This window comes from Micropterus dolomieu, linkage group LG15 (assembly GCF_021292245.1).
Source record: "Micropterus dolomieu isolate WLL.071019.BEF.003 ecotype Adirondacks linkage group LG15, ASM2129224v1, whole genome shotgun sequence".
Classification (NCBI taxonomy): domain Eukaryota; kingdom Metazoa; phylum Chordata; class Actinopteri; order Centrarchiformes; family Centrarchidae; genus Micropterus; species Micropterus dolomieu.
In genome coordinates this window covers 3154195-3173941 of record NC_060164.1, presented here as the reverse complement: position 1 = coordinate 3173941, position 19747 = coordinate 3154195, and the positions used below count along the sequence as shown (strand labels likewise).

The following is a 19747-nucleotide window of genomic DNA, read 5'->3' as shown; positions in this document are numbered from 1 at the left end:
TAAGCTATGCAGACAGTTGTAAAGAAAGAACATCTTTTTCTTCTGTTCTCTACTTGTTATAGTTACACAGTATTAGGGGTGTGGGCTGTATTAAAAGTATCCACTGTTCTCCCATGCTCTAACACACAGTAACGATGAAATGTGTGCTGTTCTCACATTCTTCCTCTGTATGTACACATAAACAACAAGGCAGGGAAATATAAAAGGAATTTATTTTATTGTTTGGGTACATTATTGTTCAGTGTACATGCTCACATCTGAAACAAACTTTACGTGCTTGTTAACTGTCCCACCCCGCAGACATCTACACACCACTACCGATTTATATTCATAGCGGCAAGTGCTATGTAGCTCCACATAGGGGACACAAGAAGTGACATATAACACCTTCATGCGGCGTCATAACCGCGTAACAAGTTCACAGCCGCATCGGCAGAGCTCCAGAATATGCAACTCGGCCGGCTCACACGCGGACGCGCTTACAAGTGCGAGGGCCCGCCCAACGCTGCTTGCAGCTTTAATGTTTACTTTGACTTTGTTGCCGATTGATCAATCACATAGGCTATATAGACAACACTTTGCTGTATGTCTTGGTAACTTTTTCTTATATTAAAGGTTTTGGCAAGTTATAAATAAATTTCTTGTGAATGGTTGTGACAGGGTTTATATAAGGCCTTTTCATACGGCTTGGATCTGCGGGGTTGCTCTGCGCTCCTCATCAACAGACAGGCAAACGAGTGCTTCGCGAGGTAACCATGGCGACGGCTTCCGTGAAACTGTCGTGGCCGTTCTCGTCTCATGCACACGCCCACCTGTTGCCAGAGTTGAAATGTCAAACTTTAGCTGTTGAAGTTTGGTAAAAAAATATAAATAATAATAATAAATAATTATTATAGAGAGGTTGCGATGAAGCAGTGGATTAGACACTTGTCTTTGATTCCCACTGCAGCACATCCACCAAATAACTTATTGTCATGGGTCCTACTTAACCATCATGTTATAATAGAGCCGCTGCCAGTTTTCTTGGGGTGTGGGGAGGGTCTCAGTATATTTTCTTGCTTTTTTGCCATTTGCCAATCACATGCCTGACTTTAGCCTTTCTGTAATGCAATTTCTTCATCTTCGGTCATTGTTGGACCTCACTAATGCTTTTGTAGCTGAAGGGGAGAAAATCCTTGCAGCTGAATGTCTTAACAAACTGTAAGTAAGTGTACTGAAGGTTTAATTGCCAACTGTTATTTAATACAATGTAGACAACTTATACAAGCCTGGAGTTCAGTTTTTTTAGAGCGCAGCTGTCTGAAAGGTCTGCTCTAAATCAGTAAACTAACAGGGAAAATGATGCAGGTTAAGGGAAAATGTTCCATCGCAAAACAGTGAATATTTCCTTGAATCTTATTTGCTGAAGTTCTTTTGTTGAAAGAGTAACCCGTTTATGATCTTTTTATACTTTCTGTATAGCTTTATGTTTGCATGTCTGACGTGATAGAGATTGATGGTCACACTGAATAAGGTATGGCAAAGTTACTAAACATTTCTTAAAATTACGTTCTTACCTTCTCCCGTCACCTTTCCAAAATATCTACCATTAGGATGCAGTAGACTTATGGATTTCTAAGAGGTTCCTGTATAATTATGTAGCCCAATTTTCCCTGCATCATTATTATTATCACCTTTCAGTTAATAGCCATATGTATCTCTTTTGAGACTTGTGGGCAATTTGTAGTAAGTGTAGCTGTTAAGTCTTTTTATAAACATGACCAACATGGACAATCTGCCATTTGTGTGTGGGGGGGGGATTGGCCATAAAAAAACACGCTGTCTCAATTTGCGCACTTCCATACTTACACTTACTATTTTGAGGGCATAAGTGCGTTCACACTGAGAAGTATGGCAAAATGCAGTGCAATGTGAGTACCTGGATGATGCACTCATAACAGCTAAAGCGTGACCCTATTGTAAATTTATTGCATCACCCTGACTTTTATATCAGTGTTACTGGATGACAATGGATGCTGTGAGCCATTGTTCTCTAATAACTGAAGATCCAGGTCTCCAATGACTAAATTCCTTCATCCGGTAAAAAAAATATAGTAACAAACTACCAGGATCAAAAAAGTTTATCGTAACAATGTGGCTTAACACTGGATAATGGAGTCAATTTATGACAGATTCTGGCAGACAACCACAATGCTGACACATGCGCAAAGGGGATATGATGCCATTGACGGGCAACCAAATGAAATGCATTTTGAAAGAAGAAAAGCTACATATTATTCCTTTAAAAGGAGTCTGCTGGCTTAGGCATTTGGTTAAATCCAGCATCCCCTCATTAGATTTGGCTTTGATGTCCCCCATTTGAGCCCATTGAGTCTGCAGATATGAAATTTCTTTCATACAACACTAAAGGGGGGAGCGACCTTCATGCTTCCCTGTGCATCTTGTATCCAGCTCACTTTGGACGGCTCCAAGGTTACATTGTGCCCATATTAGCAGGATATTTGCAGGGTATCCTTGCGGCTATGTGCCACACACCTACACGACTGCACTCTGTGCATTTATATGACCAGTTATTTGTTCTGATTCATTTTGCATAGCGGGCCAGGGGTAAAGCCCTGTCTAAACAGCACTCTCTCCCAGGCTTACAACAGCAGAGGTCTTCCGTTTCCTCATGGTGTGAGAGTACATTCGATCAGGGACATGACAAAATCATGGGCTTTGTTTAATGGGGTATATGTGATGTGTGCACTGGAGCCATTTGGTCATCATACTGCACACTTTTGTTCGATGATGAGGCCGCTGTGGTTTAGAGGTAGACTAAAGGTAGGCTTCCCCACTCCCCCGGTCTTCATGTCGAAGTGTCCTGAACCCAAGATACTGAACCCTGAATTGCTCCTGATGGCTGTACCAGTAGTGCGCGAGTGTGTGTGAATGTTAGTTCCTTTATAATGAGCAGTTGGCATCTTACAGGGCAGTCACAGCTTATGTGTGGATATATATATATATATATATATATATATATATATATATGTATATGAGAGAGAGAGAGAGAGAGAGAGATATATATACATCATCCATTTGTCATCCGAGAGACTACTTCTCTGACTTTCTTAAAGTCTTGAAGGTTAGAGTTATCTTTGAATAACTATGACCTGGATGACTGAGAACCTTCTCAGACGTGTTGCCTTGACAAGTCTCGATTTCAGATGTGACATTCAGATGGTAGGGTCAAAATTTGGCGTAAACAACATGAAAGCATGGATCCATCCTGCCTTGTATCAACGGTTCAGGCTGGTCATGGTGGTGTAATGGTGTGAGGGATGTTTTCTTGGCACTCTTTGGGCCCCTTAGTATCAATTGAGCATTGTTTAAACGCGACAGCCTACCTGAGTATTATTGCTGACCATGTCCATCCCTTTATGACCACAGCGTACCCGTCTTCAGATGGCTACTTCCAGCAGGATTATGCACAGCTGCATCTCAAACTGGTTTCTTGAACACGACAATGAGTTCACTGTACTCCAATGTCCAAGGACAAATAAACAAGTCAATAACGTGGGGCAGGCTAAACACTCCACTGCTGAAACACTTCTGACACAGTGCACAGAAGTCGCCAACTTTCTGCAGAGTCAATAGCTACAGACCTCTAAACGTTGTGTGGCCTTCGGATTAGCTCAAGAACAGTGTGTAGAGTGCTTCATGGAGTGGGTTTCCATGGCCGAGCAGCTGCATCAAAGAACGGTACTTCAGTTCAGTGTTCAGCACTTTGGTCAACAGTGTTGTTTTTAAAGGTGCTATATAAATAAAGGTGGATTGGATTGGATTGGATACTTGCCTGACTGCATTGTGCCAAGTGTAAAGTTTGGTGGAGGGGGCGTTGTTTGTCAGGGGTTGGGCTTGGCCCCTTAGATCCCGTGAAAGGAACTGTTAATGCTTCAGCATACCAAGACATTTTGGACAATTTCATGCTCCCAACTGTGTGGAGACAGTTTGGGGATGGCCCCTTCCTGTTCCAACATGACCACCATGCGCACCAGTGCACAAAGCAAGGTCAATAAAGACATGGATGAGCGAGTTTGGTGTGGAGAACTTAACTGGCCTGCTCAGAGTCCTGACCCCAACCCGATAGAACACCTTTGGGATGAATTAGAGCGGAGACAATGAGCCAGGCCTTCTTGTCCAACATCTGTGCCTGACCTCACAAATGCGCTTTTACGTGAATGGTCAAAAATTCCCATGAACTCACTCCTTAACCTTGTGGACAGCCTTCCTAGAAGAGTTGAAGCTGTTATAGCTGCAAAGGGTGGGCCAACTCCATGTTAAACCAATGGATTAAGATTAGTCAATTACACAAAATTAGTCGTTAGATTATTCTAAAGTAGGGCTGGACGATATGGCCAAAAATGTTATCATGATAAAAAGTTTCATATCTTTAGATATTGATAACTATCATGATAAGTATCATAATATTTATTTCTTTTGAGTTTAAAGGCTGAATTTTGCTCTTGAGTTAAAGTTGAAGAAACCTGATGGTTATTATGATGGTAATTATGATAAAATCTTTGTCAACAAATATACAAGTAAAATTAAGTAAAAGCGTTTCTCCTCAATAAAATAAAAATCTTAATAAAAAAATTAAATCCTAGTTCATGTATGTATTGAACATTTGTCATATTGTTATTGGAAAAAAATTATATCTCAATAATTATTATTGTTTTATTGTCCAGCCCTATTCTAAAGAAAAAATGTTAGATGACACATGGTGTAATGTTAGGTTACCATGACAGCAGCGGGGCAGAAATTACTTTTAACATGAAGGTGATGAAGAAATACTTAAATAAATTTAACGTGTCCTCGTGCTGATAATGTGCCGTGCTTGTGTGGAGACAGAATAAACACAACTCGCAGTGCTGCCATCAGTGCTCCAGGATACTTTCGCTTCACATGTTGATGCTGCTTCATGTATTCGTGGACAGCAGTTGTGCTGCAGTGAAGCTATTTCCAATTCACAGAGCTCACGCAGCAGCATGCTGTTGAGTTTCTGTCTAAAATACTCCCAAACTTTAGACGGTCGAAGGCGCAGTCTTGTAGCTGGAGCTGGTCCGGGGGAATCCCACTAACACCAGATGCAGCGACGCTTCGATGCACATAATGCGATGTATCGACGTATTTTCGTAATCGATTACGTTCACTACGTCGACAAATCGCCCCGCCCGTAAAATAAATATATAATTAAAGCTGCAAGCAGCGTTGGGCGGGCCCTCGCACGTTTAGCGCGTCGGGGAGGGAGGCGGCTGCGTTGCATATTCTGGAGCTCTGCGGCTGTGAATTTGCTACACACTTCGGACGCTGCATGAAGGTGTTATACGTCCCTTCCTGTGTTCCCTTTGTGGTGCTACATAGCACTTGGCGCTATGAATATAAATTAATATTGACCTGTAGATGTCTTCGGGGTGGAACAGTTATCAAGCCCGTAAAGTTTTGTTCAGATGTGAGCATGTGTCATGGCGAAGAGTTGATATTTGACGCCACGCCACAGACACGCCCATTGACGAAAACTTACAGATAGCGCAACTTTTCATCTTCAATGCCTTTAGAAGGCACAGCAGAAAGTTGAAGTCGATCCGAATAAATCCCTAGGAGGAGTTCGTTAAAGTACGAAGTGTGTAAATCATCCAAAAATTGCCGTAAAATTCAAAATGGCCGATTTCCTGTTGGGTTTAGGGCATCACTCCAAGAGGCTTTTTGTTACGTCTGGACATGATAGATGTGCCACAGAAATTTCGTACATGTAGGTAAAACGTGCGGCAGGGGGATAATCTTTCCATGCGCTAGCGAGTCATTTTGCCACGCCCATGCGCGAAACCCATAAAATACAAAATTTTTCACCAGTTCTGACATGTTTGCAAATTTTGGTGAGTTTTGGAGTATGTTTAGGCCCCGTCAATGGAGCCTACTTTGCAGAAAAAAAAATTAAAATCTTAGCAAATTCTATACGGACCTCACACGGTCGTGCTCGGGCCCTAATAATAATCCTTACAGTTTCAATAGGGACCTCGCACGGTTCGTGCTCGGGCCCTAAATATATGTGTGTATATATATATTTATAGAGTGACATGGTATGGTCCTCAACAAGCTGGGAAAACAAAGTTGTTGCCGTAGCTGAGGCACCGCACAGTTTAGGGGTGGTGACCCATCACCAATGTGTCCCTGAGCAAGACACTTAACCCCTAGTTGCTCCAGAGGCGTGCAACCTCTGACAAATTTAGCAATTGTAAGTCGCTTTGGATAAAAGTGTCAGCTAAATGAATAAATGTAAACATGACACCATGAAGCACAACAGCGTAAATGTGATTGTGAACTAAAATAAAACAGCACATTATATTTTCTGTATTAATTACCAAAGCATTTATCAGTTATACAGTTAAAATGTGGCAAATGTGAAAAATTGCATTGCAGGGCGATTTAAGGTGTGCGCCACTAAATTTTCTGCCTGTGCCCCTAAAATTTTCAGTTAGCGGCTACAGTGCTCCTAGTAAAAAAAGTTAATTTGGAGACCTGATATGTGTATATGTGCGCCCTTGCATTACATGCACAACTAAGGAAATCACAAGGTTATCCATCCATAAACTGCATTTGCTTATTCAGGTGTCTGTGGGAAATGGCTGCAATATTGTAACTCAAGGGGTTATTTTGTTGGCCTCTTCCTAATTAGTGGCATAGTGGATGCACCCTGCTATGCTTTAGGGCTTTATGTTCATTCCAGCCTCCTCTGATTTCCTCGCGCCTTTGATATCAGCCCCAAGATTGACGGTTCTAACATAAAAAGGAACACCAGATCACGATAGACACCCATTGGAAACAATGCTGCCAGCTTCACTTACCCATTCCCAACCCCTTCAGTCCCATGTCTTTGCATTTAGACACTATTGCTTCATTCAGAGAATTAGGTCGAGACCCTTTGCTCCTCTGTTTGTCTCTCCCAAGAATCTGCTGATGGTTACCAGTCAGTTATCACTCCAGAAATCCATTGTAGTCATGTTTTGTTTCTAATGTAGTACCTGTGGTAATTCTATAAAAGGTAGATTTATTTGTCACTTTACAACAGGTTGCACCGTGATATAAAAGCAATTATAAAAATGGTAAACAGAAATAAACTATATTCAGTGTAGAATGAATTTGAGTTTTAAAGGCTCCGCTTTAATCTTGAGAAGCTGCAGAGCTGCAGTCTGTTCATTTAACTTACACTGTAAATTTCCAGCTAAATTGAGGCTTATTGTACTCACTCTCACACTCTCTCTCACTCTCTCTCACTCTCTCTCTCTCTCTCTCTCTCTCTCTCACACTCACACTCACACTCACACACACACACACACACACACACACACACACACACACACACACACACACACACACCGGTCTAGTGCAGAGTTTTGCGTACCTGCCGTGCTGCGGACAACTTCATGAACGTCGCAGTTCCTCGCGGGTCTATTTCAAGTAGCTGGCTATTTAAAAACGTGTGTGGTTCATCAACGGTGATAAATTATCCGAAAGTCCTGCGAGGTGCGGACAACTCTGCATAACACCAGCTGGAGCTCCGTCTCTTCAGCAAGTGTTCCTCCACTGCCACTACCTACACGCTACGCCTACACATGCGCACTGACGACCCAGGGTTAGGGTTACAATTTTATTCATGCACTTTAAAAACATTTATTGAAAGTTTTTTTTCTTTTTACATATTAAACGTTGAAATGTATATTGTAATAAACTGTATATTAACTTATTGGGAGAAAACTGGTAGTTCTATGTAAAGTCAGACGTTGAGCTCCCCCATATCGCCAAAATGGCATGATCCTTGTTTCAGGCTCCGCTCATCGAAGCATTGAATCTTCGACTATTCGAGGTCAGCCCTATTTTATATTAATGTTTATTCATATTTTTATAGAAAATAGCTTTTTTTTTTCATCCCTGAATCATATGAAACAGAAGCTATTGAAAAAAGCTGTTTTTCATAAAAGTATTAATAAGGGGAGGGGGCTCCAGGATCTTCTTTGCCCAGGCCCTCCAAATCACTAAAACCGCCCCTGCTCCTGAGGTGCTACTAGGATACAACAATCTGGATGCATAAATGGGAAATTGTTTGGACAGATATTTCAGTTTAATATCCGGGAATGCCAGAGGCTGTTTCCTCTAACCTTCATCAGTACTAACCACGTACCTGTGTAATTGTACTCACATATGTGAACAAGTGAATTTCATGCATTTTTACCTGACATTTGCCTGCCTGTGACATTTGGGCCTGGAAGTGCATCAACACTGTTTAAATCTCATTGTGAAAGGTCAGCTTGTGATTATTAACAGTGTTAGCTGTAAGGATGTCTACTTATTGCCGTGTTGATTGGTGGCTTTCAGCCACACAAAGAAAAGGGAATGCTGTCAGTATTACCTGTGTTATTTTCCTGTCCTGTGGCCTGTTGAAATAAAGGAATGAATGAACTATGTAACTCTCCTCTCTTTCAGCCTACTCGACTGTGTCCGGTGTAAATGGTCCCCTGGTGATCCTGGATAATGTGAAGGTGAGCCTGCTAAGAGGTTAAATTTTTATTAAATATAATATTTTTATTGTTTTTAAAATTTACATCCATAAATTAGTTCTCATAATACTACTAGTAATTCTGTGCTGTTATTTATCTACTGGGGAAATCCATTTTGAGAATTTAATTATGAGGTTGGAATTTGCAAACCTACAACTCAACAAACTCCGAAAGTGTTTTTAGAAGCAAATGTAAATCACTACTAGGGATCGGGATTGAGACCTGGTTCTATAAGGACCCGATTCCAAATTTCCTGAAATTCGGTAAGGTCTGAGCTTATCGATATTGCTACAGAGACTAGTGGGTCCCATAATATAGCGTTATGTCTGGACAAGAGTCATGTCGTTTAAATCAAATCACTCACAAACATCTATCCATCGTCTAATAAAGTTTTGGATGTCAATTTAATGGCCTGCTAACCGCTGTTGAACTGAATTGCCTTATGCCGTGCAACGTGCAAAGCCGTCTAAGGCTTGGCTACATTTCAATAAAGCCAAAGATCACTCACAGTTTTTGCAATAACCACAATTTATTGTTGTCTTGTCTTTGCACCAAATAATGGAAAAGTATTGATAGTGGTACTGATAAAGACTTGGATTTTTAAGTACTTTTGAAAATGGTATCAAGATCAATAATAATTAACAATCCCCATCACCACTCATATTTGCAGGTGTACCCTTGTGTTATATATGATATAGATTGAGTTTTCAGGTGGCTGTAGTAAAATCTCTTCTGTCTAGTTCCCCAGATACGCTGAGATTGTTCACCTAACCCTGCCGGATGGCACTAAGAGGAGTGGGCAGGTCCTGGAGGTGATTGGAAGTAAGGCAGTTGTCCAGGTATGTTGTCCATATGTAAACTCAGAAACTTTCCCCCTTCAGCAGGTGCATATGAAAACAGCCTTCTACTTTCAAAGTCTGCTTGTACATCATTTTGCACAGTGAAGAAACATCCACGTGACACAACAATAATAAAAACATATTATTGCTTGTATTGGGGATATTAAAGATTTACATCTTCAGTAGGAGCCTTGGAGCTGAAAGCCACAGACGGGGTAGGGAATCCAGAAAGCCTTGAGAGATAGAATAACACATTGTTGGTTTTGGTCTTTTTGTGGGATGTTTCATCGATAAATGGTTAGGGGTGTGACAAGATTTGTGGCACAAGGTCTCGCGATAATAAAATCTGAAGATATTTCTCGTGGAGGTGAAAAGCTGCCTAACAATATCAGCATGACGGAGTGTGAGGGTTATGGGACATAGATTATTGAGGGAATATGCTCCTGACACTTTTAAATCATTTGTGTAGCAGCATTTTGGGTACCTGGTGGAAACAATAAATGGCAACAGAGTGACAGACAAAAGACGTACAATATGTGAGCAACATTTCAAAATGCAACTGTATTGTTCTGCATTTTGTGACTTTCAGTCAAATAAAAGAAGTCATATATTTCATCATTGAAGGTTTCTTAAAAAGTGTTCTGAAAATCTCATCTCATTCTTGTGTTATTGAGTGATGTTGGTGTTTTTAAGGGGTTAAAAACACCGAAGTCTCACAATAACAAACAAACGAACAGAAGTAAAATGACTGTTTTTTTTCTATGGAGTCTGGTGGCTTTAAACAGAGCCATAAAGCTGATGTTTCTGGTTAAACAAAAAGGATCTTACTCTTTAAAAAAGGTCTCTCTCTGTAGGGACCCTTTCCATAATGTTGACACAACCGCCTGCAGCGCACTCACTCAATATTGGACCAATTTTTAAAAAAAAAACAAAGACAAAACCCAGACACACAAACATAGGAAATGGCATTGAAAAAGACCAAAGTTCCTGTTAATGGCTTGTCATTCTTTTGTTTGCTCAGGTGTTTGAGGGAACATCAGGGATCGATGCCAAGAAGACAGCCTGCGAGTTTACTGGCGATATCCTGCGGACCCCAGTGTCAGAGGACATGCTAGGTATGATCCACATGATTTCACATTTCATATTTAATCCATGTTTAGTGATTACACTATAAAATAAAGAATCCTCTGATTAGTCCACAGTTCTGCACAGTTCCCCTTCTATCCTTCTATCTTAGTGACACAAAGATGAACATTTAAATCGTTTTGAATGCTGTCTAAAGTGTTACTTTATACAGCATTTTCCTTCATTAAGCTTATTTTCTTACATTTTCAATCTACTCAGTAAACCGTAAAAGCAAAACAGCCCTGAATCAAACCTTTTTTATTAATGGTCTTGAATGTCTCAATCAGTATGATTATCTCAGTACAGCACAAGGTTACATGTGGTTGAATAGCAGTAGAAAGTAAGCCTGCTTTTGTTTTCAAGTATCATTAATCATGTCCATGAATTTATAATTACTTGAACTTGTAACTTGTAGACTCAACAAGAGCCATCAGAGCCACTCTTATCTGTTTAGGGTCTGACACAAAATAGAATGGATCAGATGTGGTTGAAAGTGTCATGTAATTAATTTCATTTGGTCTGTTTTTCTTTGAAATTATCTTTGATGATCCAGATAAACCAAATAGTTATTTATCAAATGATGATCTTGATTTCTTCTTGGCTCAAAGAAGGAAAATTGTTCTCTTTCAGGGCGTGTGTTCAACGGCTCAGGCAAACCCATTGACCGTGGTCCCACTGTTCTGGCTGAGGACTACCTGGACATCATGGGTATGACCTCATGCCAAATATTTTGCTGTTACATGAACATTTAAGCTACAATTCAGAAAGCACTTTTATCAACATAAAATAAAACATGCTGATAAAAATGTGGAATTTTACACATCTCCAAATATTCAATGAGAAATTATTATTTTACAATAACAATGGAATATCAAATGTAGATAACTACTTCTTCTTTTCACTGACACATAAAACTGTCATGTGATGAAATTTGGCAGCAAATTTCACATTCATTATTTTGTTTATTAATTCTTTGATTAGATGTTTCCTGAGTTAAATACAGTTTTTGCCAATTTACACAATTTTATTCAGGTTTTTGTGAGTGTATGTGTTTAGGCAACATTTGAGAACTTTGGCATATTTTGTCAGATGAAAAGAAGGGTTTTGTTTTTGTCAGAGCGAAGGTATCCAGCCCTACCAAATGCACATGTTAGTTATTGGGACCTTTTTAGCAGTTATAAATCACAACCCCTCTGGGAGCATGCGAAGATTATTATCAGAATCAGCTTTGTTGCCAAGTTGGTTTACACATACAAGGAATTTGTTAAGAATAATTAAGAATATGTACAAGATGGCAGTTGGGGCAGTGATGTGCAAAATATTTACACTATGCACTTTAAAGAGGGGTTAGGTTTGGGGGGCATGAGAGTCAGTGGGGGTCCTGGGCCTTGTTGATGAGGCCAGCTTCAGATGGGAAGAAGCTGTTCTCGTGGCATGAGGTTTTGGTCCTGATGGAGTGTCTGAAACAGTTTGTGTCTGGGGTGTGAGGGGTCAGGGTCCATGTACTTGGTGGCCAACGGATTTTCGTTTTATAATGAAAAAAAAACAGTTGTTTCTGTGTGTTCCAGGTCAACCTATCAACCCTCAGTGCCGTATCTACCCCGAGGAGATGATCCAGACCGGCATCTCAGCCATCGATGGCATGAACAGCATTGCCAGAGGACAGAAGATCCCGATTTTTTCTGCTGCTGGGCTTCCCCACAACGAGGTGAGCCCACCAACCCATTTCATTTCATGAGACTCAAAGAATCCCTCTGATGCCTCATTATCAGCATTCTGGGAATATTTCATGAATGCAAGGAAATTGATATCAGAAGTTCCGTTGATTTTCTCTAATACTTCCAAATTAAATATTGATATTTCAAAGTAAAAGAAATGCTTCAATTATTAATTTGACCGGGAATTCATTAAAGGTTCACTGTGTAAGTTCTAGTGACATCTAGCAGTGAGAGTTGTGAATTGCACCCCCCCCATCCAAGCGAGCAGTATAGCTATGGTGCCTGAGACAGGACAAAGATGTCATCTATGAGATAAAAGAGATTGCCAGTCAAGAAATGAGGTTTCTTTTAGATATATTAAGAAATTATATAAAATGTGTAAAACCATATGTTTTTTTGAATATTATTGTTACTTTCTCATTAATAAACAACAGCCACATGAAAAAATGAAGTGCTACATGATGTCTCATACTCCTGTAATACATTATTTAAACATCTTGGGAGGGTTGGCTCATCTGGACTAACATACCAAAGAAAAAGAAGAACATCTCAAACACTAGTACATCAAGTATGACCACTGACAGATAACAGGACAATGTAAGCCTCACTGTCTCTGCACCACAGTCTATTATAAACCACATATTAAATGAAGTTTACAAATGCATTGTCAGGTGAGGATCAAGGCTCCTCTCGCTTAATTAGATAATGGGCATTTACCATGTGAAAGTAAAAATTACACATTTGTGTGCACAGTGGCAAATCAATATCCAAAAAATAAAATTTTTAAATGCAAATTTGGAAAGTATTCATTATTAGTCCCTTGATAGGGAAACGGGCTTGTTATATATCACCATTAGCAGTAAAAAGAAATACATGTTTTCCACCAGGGCAGTAAAATGTGAAGTTTAGCTGCTGATCTGAGCTTCCCTGCTGTTACCATTTTATTGCCAATAATATTCATCATCTGTTTGTCTCAGGAAGGTAACGGCACGTAACAAAGCCATAACAGAGGCTGGAGAAGAACTACGTGAAATTACAATCCAACTACATATTTCTTTCTACCAGCGCAGTAAAAGTTTAACTGGCTGATCTGAGCTCCGATGCTGGAAGCTGCCGTTTTATTGCCTATTAGCGATCAGCTGATTCTCACTAACATAACATACAAAGCAAAAACAGAGCGCAAGAGAGAGAGAGAGTAACTACATGAAATTAATCGAACATAACACCACAAGCCAAAGCACAGCGCTGGAGAATAAACCAAACTAACAATACATTTTATCTACCAGTCAGTAGCTGGCTGATGCTTCCATGCTCTAAGCTAACGTTACTGTTTTATTGCCAATTAACATTACTGACAAACAAAGTTAATTACATGTCCAGCAGATAACAGACAACTTCAGCACCGCTTTGAAAAAATCTGTCCCACATTAACATTATAGCCTTCCATCTGGGAAAATCCACAATATCCGTGATTTCTGCCGTGTGCTCGTTCATTTGTCCAAATGTCACTTCTCTTCTTACTTCTAATAAACCAGAAGACTACTGGGAGACTGTATATTACTATTAATATTATTATTCCCTCTTCTTCTTCTTTGTACGTATTCACTGTAGTGACGGGCGTCTACACTACCGGAATTACACAAGCAGAATAAGAACGCTGTGATGACATAACGTGCTCTGTAGCGCTGTTTGTTCGTTGACTGCTACAGTAGAAACATGACGACAAAATACAGCGACCTCCATAGAAGGGGGTGCCTGCGGTTATGTAGATATAAATGGCTCATTCTAAGGTAATAAAAACATAATGGTTCATTATGTATACACCACTGAAAACATAGTTATGGATCTTATGTTGCATTTCTGTCGATAGATCCTGAGAAATATTACACACTGAACCTTTAAATGGGAACTCCTGTCTCTAGAGGGAGCTGTGTGAAGTCTGATAAATGTCCTCAGGTGATATCAATTGGGGCTGAAGACTACAAGTTTGAAAATGAAAAAGTGGAGTTAGGAGTTGGACAAAAGTGAGCTTACCAGATCACAGTAGCACGCTCCTCATTTCTGCTTGAGGCTAGTTCTAGCTACTACTGACTGAACTGTCAGAGATTCTGTGGCAGGTTTTCACAAAGAAGAAGAAAGTGTGGAATAAAATAACTTTGCTGCATCCATTTAGAGCCTTTTTGCTGACAATCACGACGGCTACAGTGTTATAGGAGTCACGGTTTTTCCTGCAGAGAATTATGCGGTAGCCGCCTCTGTCACATTTGATCCCGCCTCCAACTCTCCACAAAACTGATGGTGTCTTCTTCCAGCAACAGTTGCACTGTGTGGATTTTGGTCATTTGTAACTGCAGTTTCAACATTACGCTCACGTGGTGACGCTGTGTCGTAATCAGCAGTGTGTGTTGGGAAAGATGCTTGCAAAACTTCCAGAGAGGAAGGAGGAAGAAAAGAGCCACTTAACTGACTTAGTAAGTTATCAGCCTGGTAGTAAACGTACGTGTAGGTCACATAGTGTCCGTTAATAAAAGTCTGTTGTTTACCCCACCTACTGGAAAAGTGAAGCTGGTTAGCGCTAGCTAACATCTCCCATGTACAGCACGTTTTTTGGCTGCTATCTAAGTTAACATTAGCTAAATTTATAACAGAGTAGTGTTAATTAGTTGCGTGTCAAACCTACCAGGGTTGGGAAGATCAGGTAGAAGCAAAGACTAAACTGGTGTACAGCTGTGTCCTGTACATATACTTTATGTTACATCCTGATAGTTAAATTATACTTCATTTTTCAGAGGAAGGGGTCTGAAAGCTGGTCGTTAAAGGACTGTGGTGACCAGGAGGAGCTGAGCCTAGTAAAGTAAATTAGGGATGCAAACTAGTCCTTTAAAAGCAATTTAGGAGACGTTTCTTTTGGATTTTAATGTGCAAATTAAATTCTTAGCAATTATCCAGAAATCACATAGGGGAAAAAAAACACATTGAGATGCATTGATAATCGTTTCATAATCGCATTGTAGCCCTCTGAATTGTAATGGAATCGTGAGGTGCCTAAAGATTCCCACCCCTACATAATATACAATGATGCAACATGGACACATTGGAAGAACTAATGTTTAGAACCCGACCGATTTATCGTTTTGCAGATATTATTGGCCGATATAAAGTACTTGCAGATCCGTTTATAACAGCCGATATATGACTATTAAAATACAAACAGTCGGATCCTTCCCTCAGGTCATGAGTGTTGCATAGTTTGCCCACCAGTGCAGCTCCTCTGCAGTATACTGGAGCTACGGTGAGTAGCTCCTGGTAGCTCTCACACTCAGTGTTTGCGGTGAGTTGTTCATTTGTCACGTCAATTACATGACTTGAATAATAATAAAAACAGCCTTCATCACTTCTCCTCTCCTGAAAACATTCATACCACACTTGCTAACCCTCCCGTTTTTCATAGCAGGATGTTTTAATGTTACAGAAGGTGAGTGGTGGAGGCTAAGATAACGCTGACAGACGTGTAGATTTATTTCTGAAACACTGCGGCACTTCTAGTGAACGGTCCTCTCATTTCTCCCTAGTTTATTTCTTCTAAATATTATTTAACATAACTTACAGCAGCTAACGTTGCCCGTTGCTAAATTGGCCACAAAGCCAATGCCATGCTTATCAGTGTAGGAGTGCTAACATTGTTAATGAGCAGTTAAACTATATTGTTTAACGTATTCTAAATATATCTGCGAGCTGCTTGTCTCTAGTTATAGTTGGTGTGTCAGAAATGATTAAATCAAAAGGGACATGTAAATAAACGTGAGCCGAACAAGAGTACCAGCGGAGCTGGGAACCCTGTTATTTTCGCTCAGATTTTTAGGGGTCCAAGCCCGAGTGGGCTGGGAACCGGCGAATGCATTTATTTTTTTATTCTTCCGTGCATAAAACTCATACTGCGGCCTAGACGGTAACTGCTAGGGACGCGAAACTACTAAGGTAGGTCCAGTTCACTGCACATAACTCAGGCGCAAAAATCCGCACACTTCTACCTCTAGGGGGCGCTATAAGCAAGGTCAACGCGTTTGGGCTTGGAACTCCCGCCTATGAAGGCGGATATCAAAAACCTTATATCCACGCGTTCGGGGGATTTAGCTGAATCTCGTGTTACAGGCCACGCCTATTTCCGCCTAGACTTTGTTTTTTGCTACACGCGAAAACTGAAAAACCTTTTTTAATTAACTCCTCCGATCCACACAGCTTTCTCTTTTTAAAGTTAAAACGTTTCAACATTCCTCAGAATGTAAAGACAGATAAGCGGTATGAAAAGCTGCTGTGTTTTCCTCTGCCGTTGTTGCTGCAGCGGTCTGTGTGACGGCGGGAGCAGAGGGCTCTGTGAGCGGGCGGCTGGCCGGCCTCACACGCTCCTCACAGTTTTCATTGTGACGTCCCAAGTAAAGGAAGTGAAGGGCTGGACTACAAACGAGCTGTTTTCAAGCAGTTCAGAGCAGAGCTTTCTGTGGGAGATGGGAACTCCCTTTGAGCTGGACTTTGGGCTTTTTCACCCAGCAAACCTGTTACATGCACAAAAAAGAGATATAACTCAATAAAGGAGAGGGAAAAAGCCAAAAAGCAGAATACCACCTCTTTAAAATCCTCAAATATCGAAATCCCATATCGGTCGTGCTTTACTAATGTTATTTACTACAGTAACCTTACTTACTGTGGACTAACTGTTATAAAGTGTGGCAACAATCTTATATTATTATAATTATTCAGTGTAGCTCACTAACAGTTTTGTTATCATCCAATACATTTAGCTGCACTCACATCGCTGAGCCTCTGTCAAAGATACAAAGATAGTAATGTTAGTTACTGAAAAGCAGACAGTCGAGCTAACGATGTAGCATGTTGGCCAAATGCAGTAAATGTAACGTTATCATGTAACGAGCATGGATTAGTTCAAACTCAAGCTGATAAAAATATTACTGTAACGTTGCAGTGGGAGAACGTGGAAGTAACAGAGCCTGAACATGTCTGGAGAAAGCCACAGCTGGCATGCCGGTGTTTCTACATTTATTGCAGGATTTATGAAAGCGGTTGTGTTTCGGGTTATGCTCGCTCATGAGTTCAAGTGAGAACGCGTATGAGCACAAGCCTGGTTACAATCTTAAAACCGAACTGCTAGTGGCTGCTGAAAACTCCATATTGCCCTTTTAAGATGTGTTGCTTGTAAAAAGTGTTGGCTCGAGACAGCACATTTGTGCATGTGGTCAGGACGGGACCACCTCCGCCTCATTGTGAGTGAGGAAAAGCCCTGGGAGTGCAAAGCTGCACTAGTGGAGCACTTTTCTAATGCAATATTTGGCAAAACAGTAAAATACATTTGCCACTTTAAGTGGCAAAATATAAATATAAAACCTTTTGGGCAATTCACTGTTTCTTTCTGGAACAGTCTTACAATGGAAATGTTTAACATTGATGAGTCAGGTCATTCATGAGTGTCATTTGTTTTGTTTTTTTTAGTGTCACATGACACTCAACAGTTTGAGTTCTGCTTTTTTGAAGGGTTTTTTATGCCTCACTATGGAAATCCATGACTCCGTTGTCCTACTTAAATGTCTTACATGCCTGAATATCTCGTTTTGTGTAAATGTTCAGGTGGAGTAAAACAAATGCAGATTGTTGGTAAATGACTTGCAACATTAAAAACAAAACAAAATCCCTAAGTAGGAAAAACCATGCATTCCATGTCTGTGTTCATAGGATTGGTACTTCACCCTTAAAGAAAGCAAAAATTCAACTGAACTCATTGTGCTTGCATAGCATTCATGGAGCTCTGGCTTTTGCTCCAGTGTCTGTTTTAATCAGTGTGACAGACAGCTGTGCAGAACACACAGCTCTATTGTGGCTGAGTGGAAATTAAACCAACAAGATCAGGTCATACTTAAAGAAGGCGAGTGATCTGTTATTTCCAGCTAAATGGAGGTTTTTGTTACAATACACTAGTTTAAGTAGGACAGCTTTGTAAATAGTCCCAAGGCAAAAAAATGTTATTTCATTCATTCTTGAAAATGAAATAAACAATGACACAAAGACAACTCTATTGTATTTGGCGACACAGTATTGATTGATTCAATCTATTGAAGCACTCCAGCACAATTGAGGTTTCTTGAATGACAAGCCATTGGTTGTTCTTGATGCTCTTCAGCTAAAAAAAGAGGATTTAGAAACCAACGTTGACCTCTGTATTCTTCTTTTCACTCCTATAGTCCTTTACACGTCAATGCTCAGGGACAAAATTTAATGGTATTACTTTCTGACAATGGCAAACCATTGTCAGACAGTAACAGCGTTATATTTCTTTGTGTATTTTGGAGATATTAAGTAGTTGTCAAACAGCCAAAAATAAAGTACCTTGACACAGGGACAAGACTGTTTAAACTTTGGGGAGAATTTGATTTTGATTTTATCTGCCACCATCAGTTGTTTCCCAAATGCAAGTTTGAAAATTAGGCTGTTTAAAATGAACCTTTAGCAGTTTAAAATACAAATGTACATAAGGATAATACATTTTATAAGTACGAATGAAACAATAACTGTAATTTGAGTGTTTAGAATTTTTGACTGAGAATCTTAGCAGGGATGTTAAAATGAAACAAACAGTCAGAACTATAAATGCTTATTTTACTGTCAGGCTTTTCTTTTAAGGTAGTCCTGTCACTCTTACTAACCTCATAAAACTACAATAAACAACACAGTATTGCATATATCAAATGTACTCAATTTGAGTCTTATACTGCATCAAAAATTTCATCCATTTTTACTGCCTCTATAACCAGTTAGTCAGACTGATGGATGACTTCAACCTCCTTTGGACATCTGCTTTAAATTATGTTGCACATTTTAAGACGAGAATTAAAAGTAGTAAAGGATTGACACCCTGGAGGAATCATGACATTTTCACTCATATGAGAGAATGTAGAATGGTGAAAAGGAGGTGGAAGAAGACGAGGCTTCAGGTACATTATTAAGTGAAAGAGTTGATGGTTTTATGTACGGGTTAGGAATGCAATGGCAAACTATTTCTCTGTTTTAATTCATATTAATAAGCACAGCCCCAGAGCTCTTTTTTAAACTGTAGACCATCTTTTAAATCATGTGCATTTTAATCACTGTAAGTCATCTAGTTAGAAATCTTAAATGTTTTTGCAACCTTTTTAATGATACAGTCAGTGAGATAAAATCAAAAATGATTCATTGATCCCACATGCCCAAAACATGCTATTTTATGTCTCTTTAAATGAGCTTAGGATCACTGTGGCACACCTCAAATACTAATCAAGCCCCATACAGCAGCCCTTGTTCAGCAGTCAGCTGTTTTCATCGGTACACTAATTGCTCAGCACTTAGCAACTAGCTAATAAACGTAGTGCAGCATTGGCTAGCTAAAGAGCAAAAGTCATTTTTCTCAGGGGTTGGTGGAGACTAA

At 39.9% G+C, this 19747-nt stretch overlaps 1 protein-coding gene across 1 annotated transcript in view; it reads left to right on the top strand.

Moving 5' to 3' along the window:
* The window catches only part of atp6v1ba (ATPase, H+ transporting, lysosomal, V1 subunit B, member a), a 61508-nt gene that overhangs the window by 28849 nt on the left and 12912 nt on the right, over nt 1–19747 (top strand). Inside the window, exons 2-6 of the mRNA XM_046070899.1 lie at nt 8521–8576; nt 9335–9433; nt 10455–10548; nt 11189–11266; nt 12127–12266. Coding sequence (XP_045926855.1) covers nt 8521–8576; nt 9335–9433; nt 10455–10548; nt 11189–11266; nt 12127–12266 — 467 coding nt within the window. The remainder of the gene's footprint in view (nt 1–8520; nt 8577–9334; nt 9434–10454; nt 10549–11188; nt 11267–12126; nt 12267–19747) is intronic.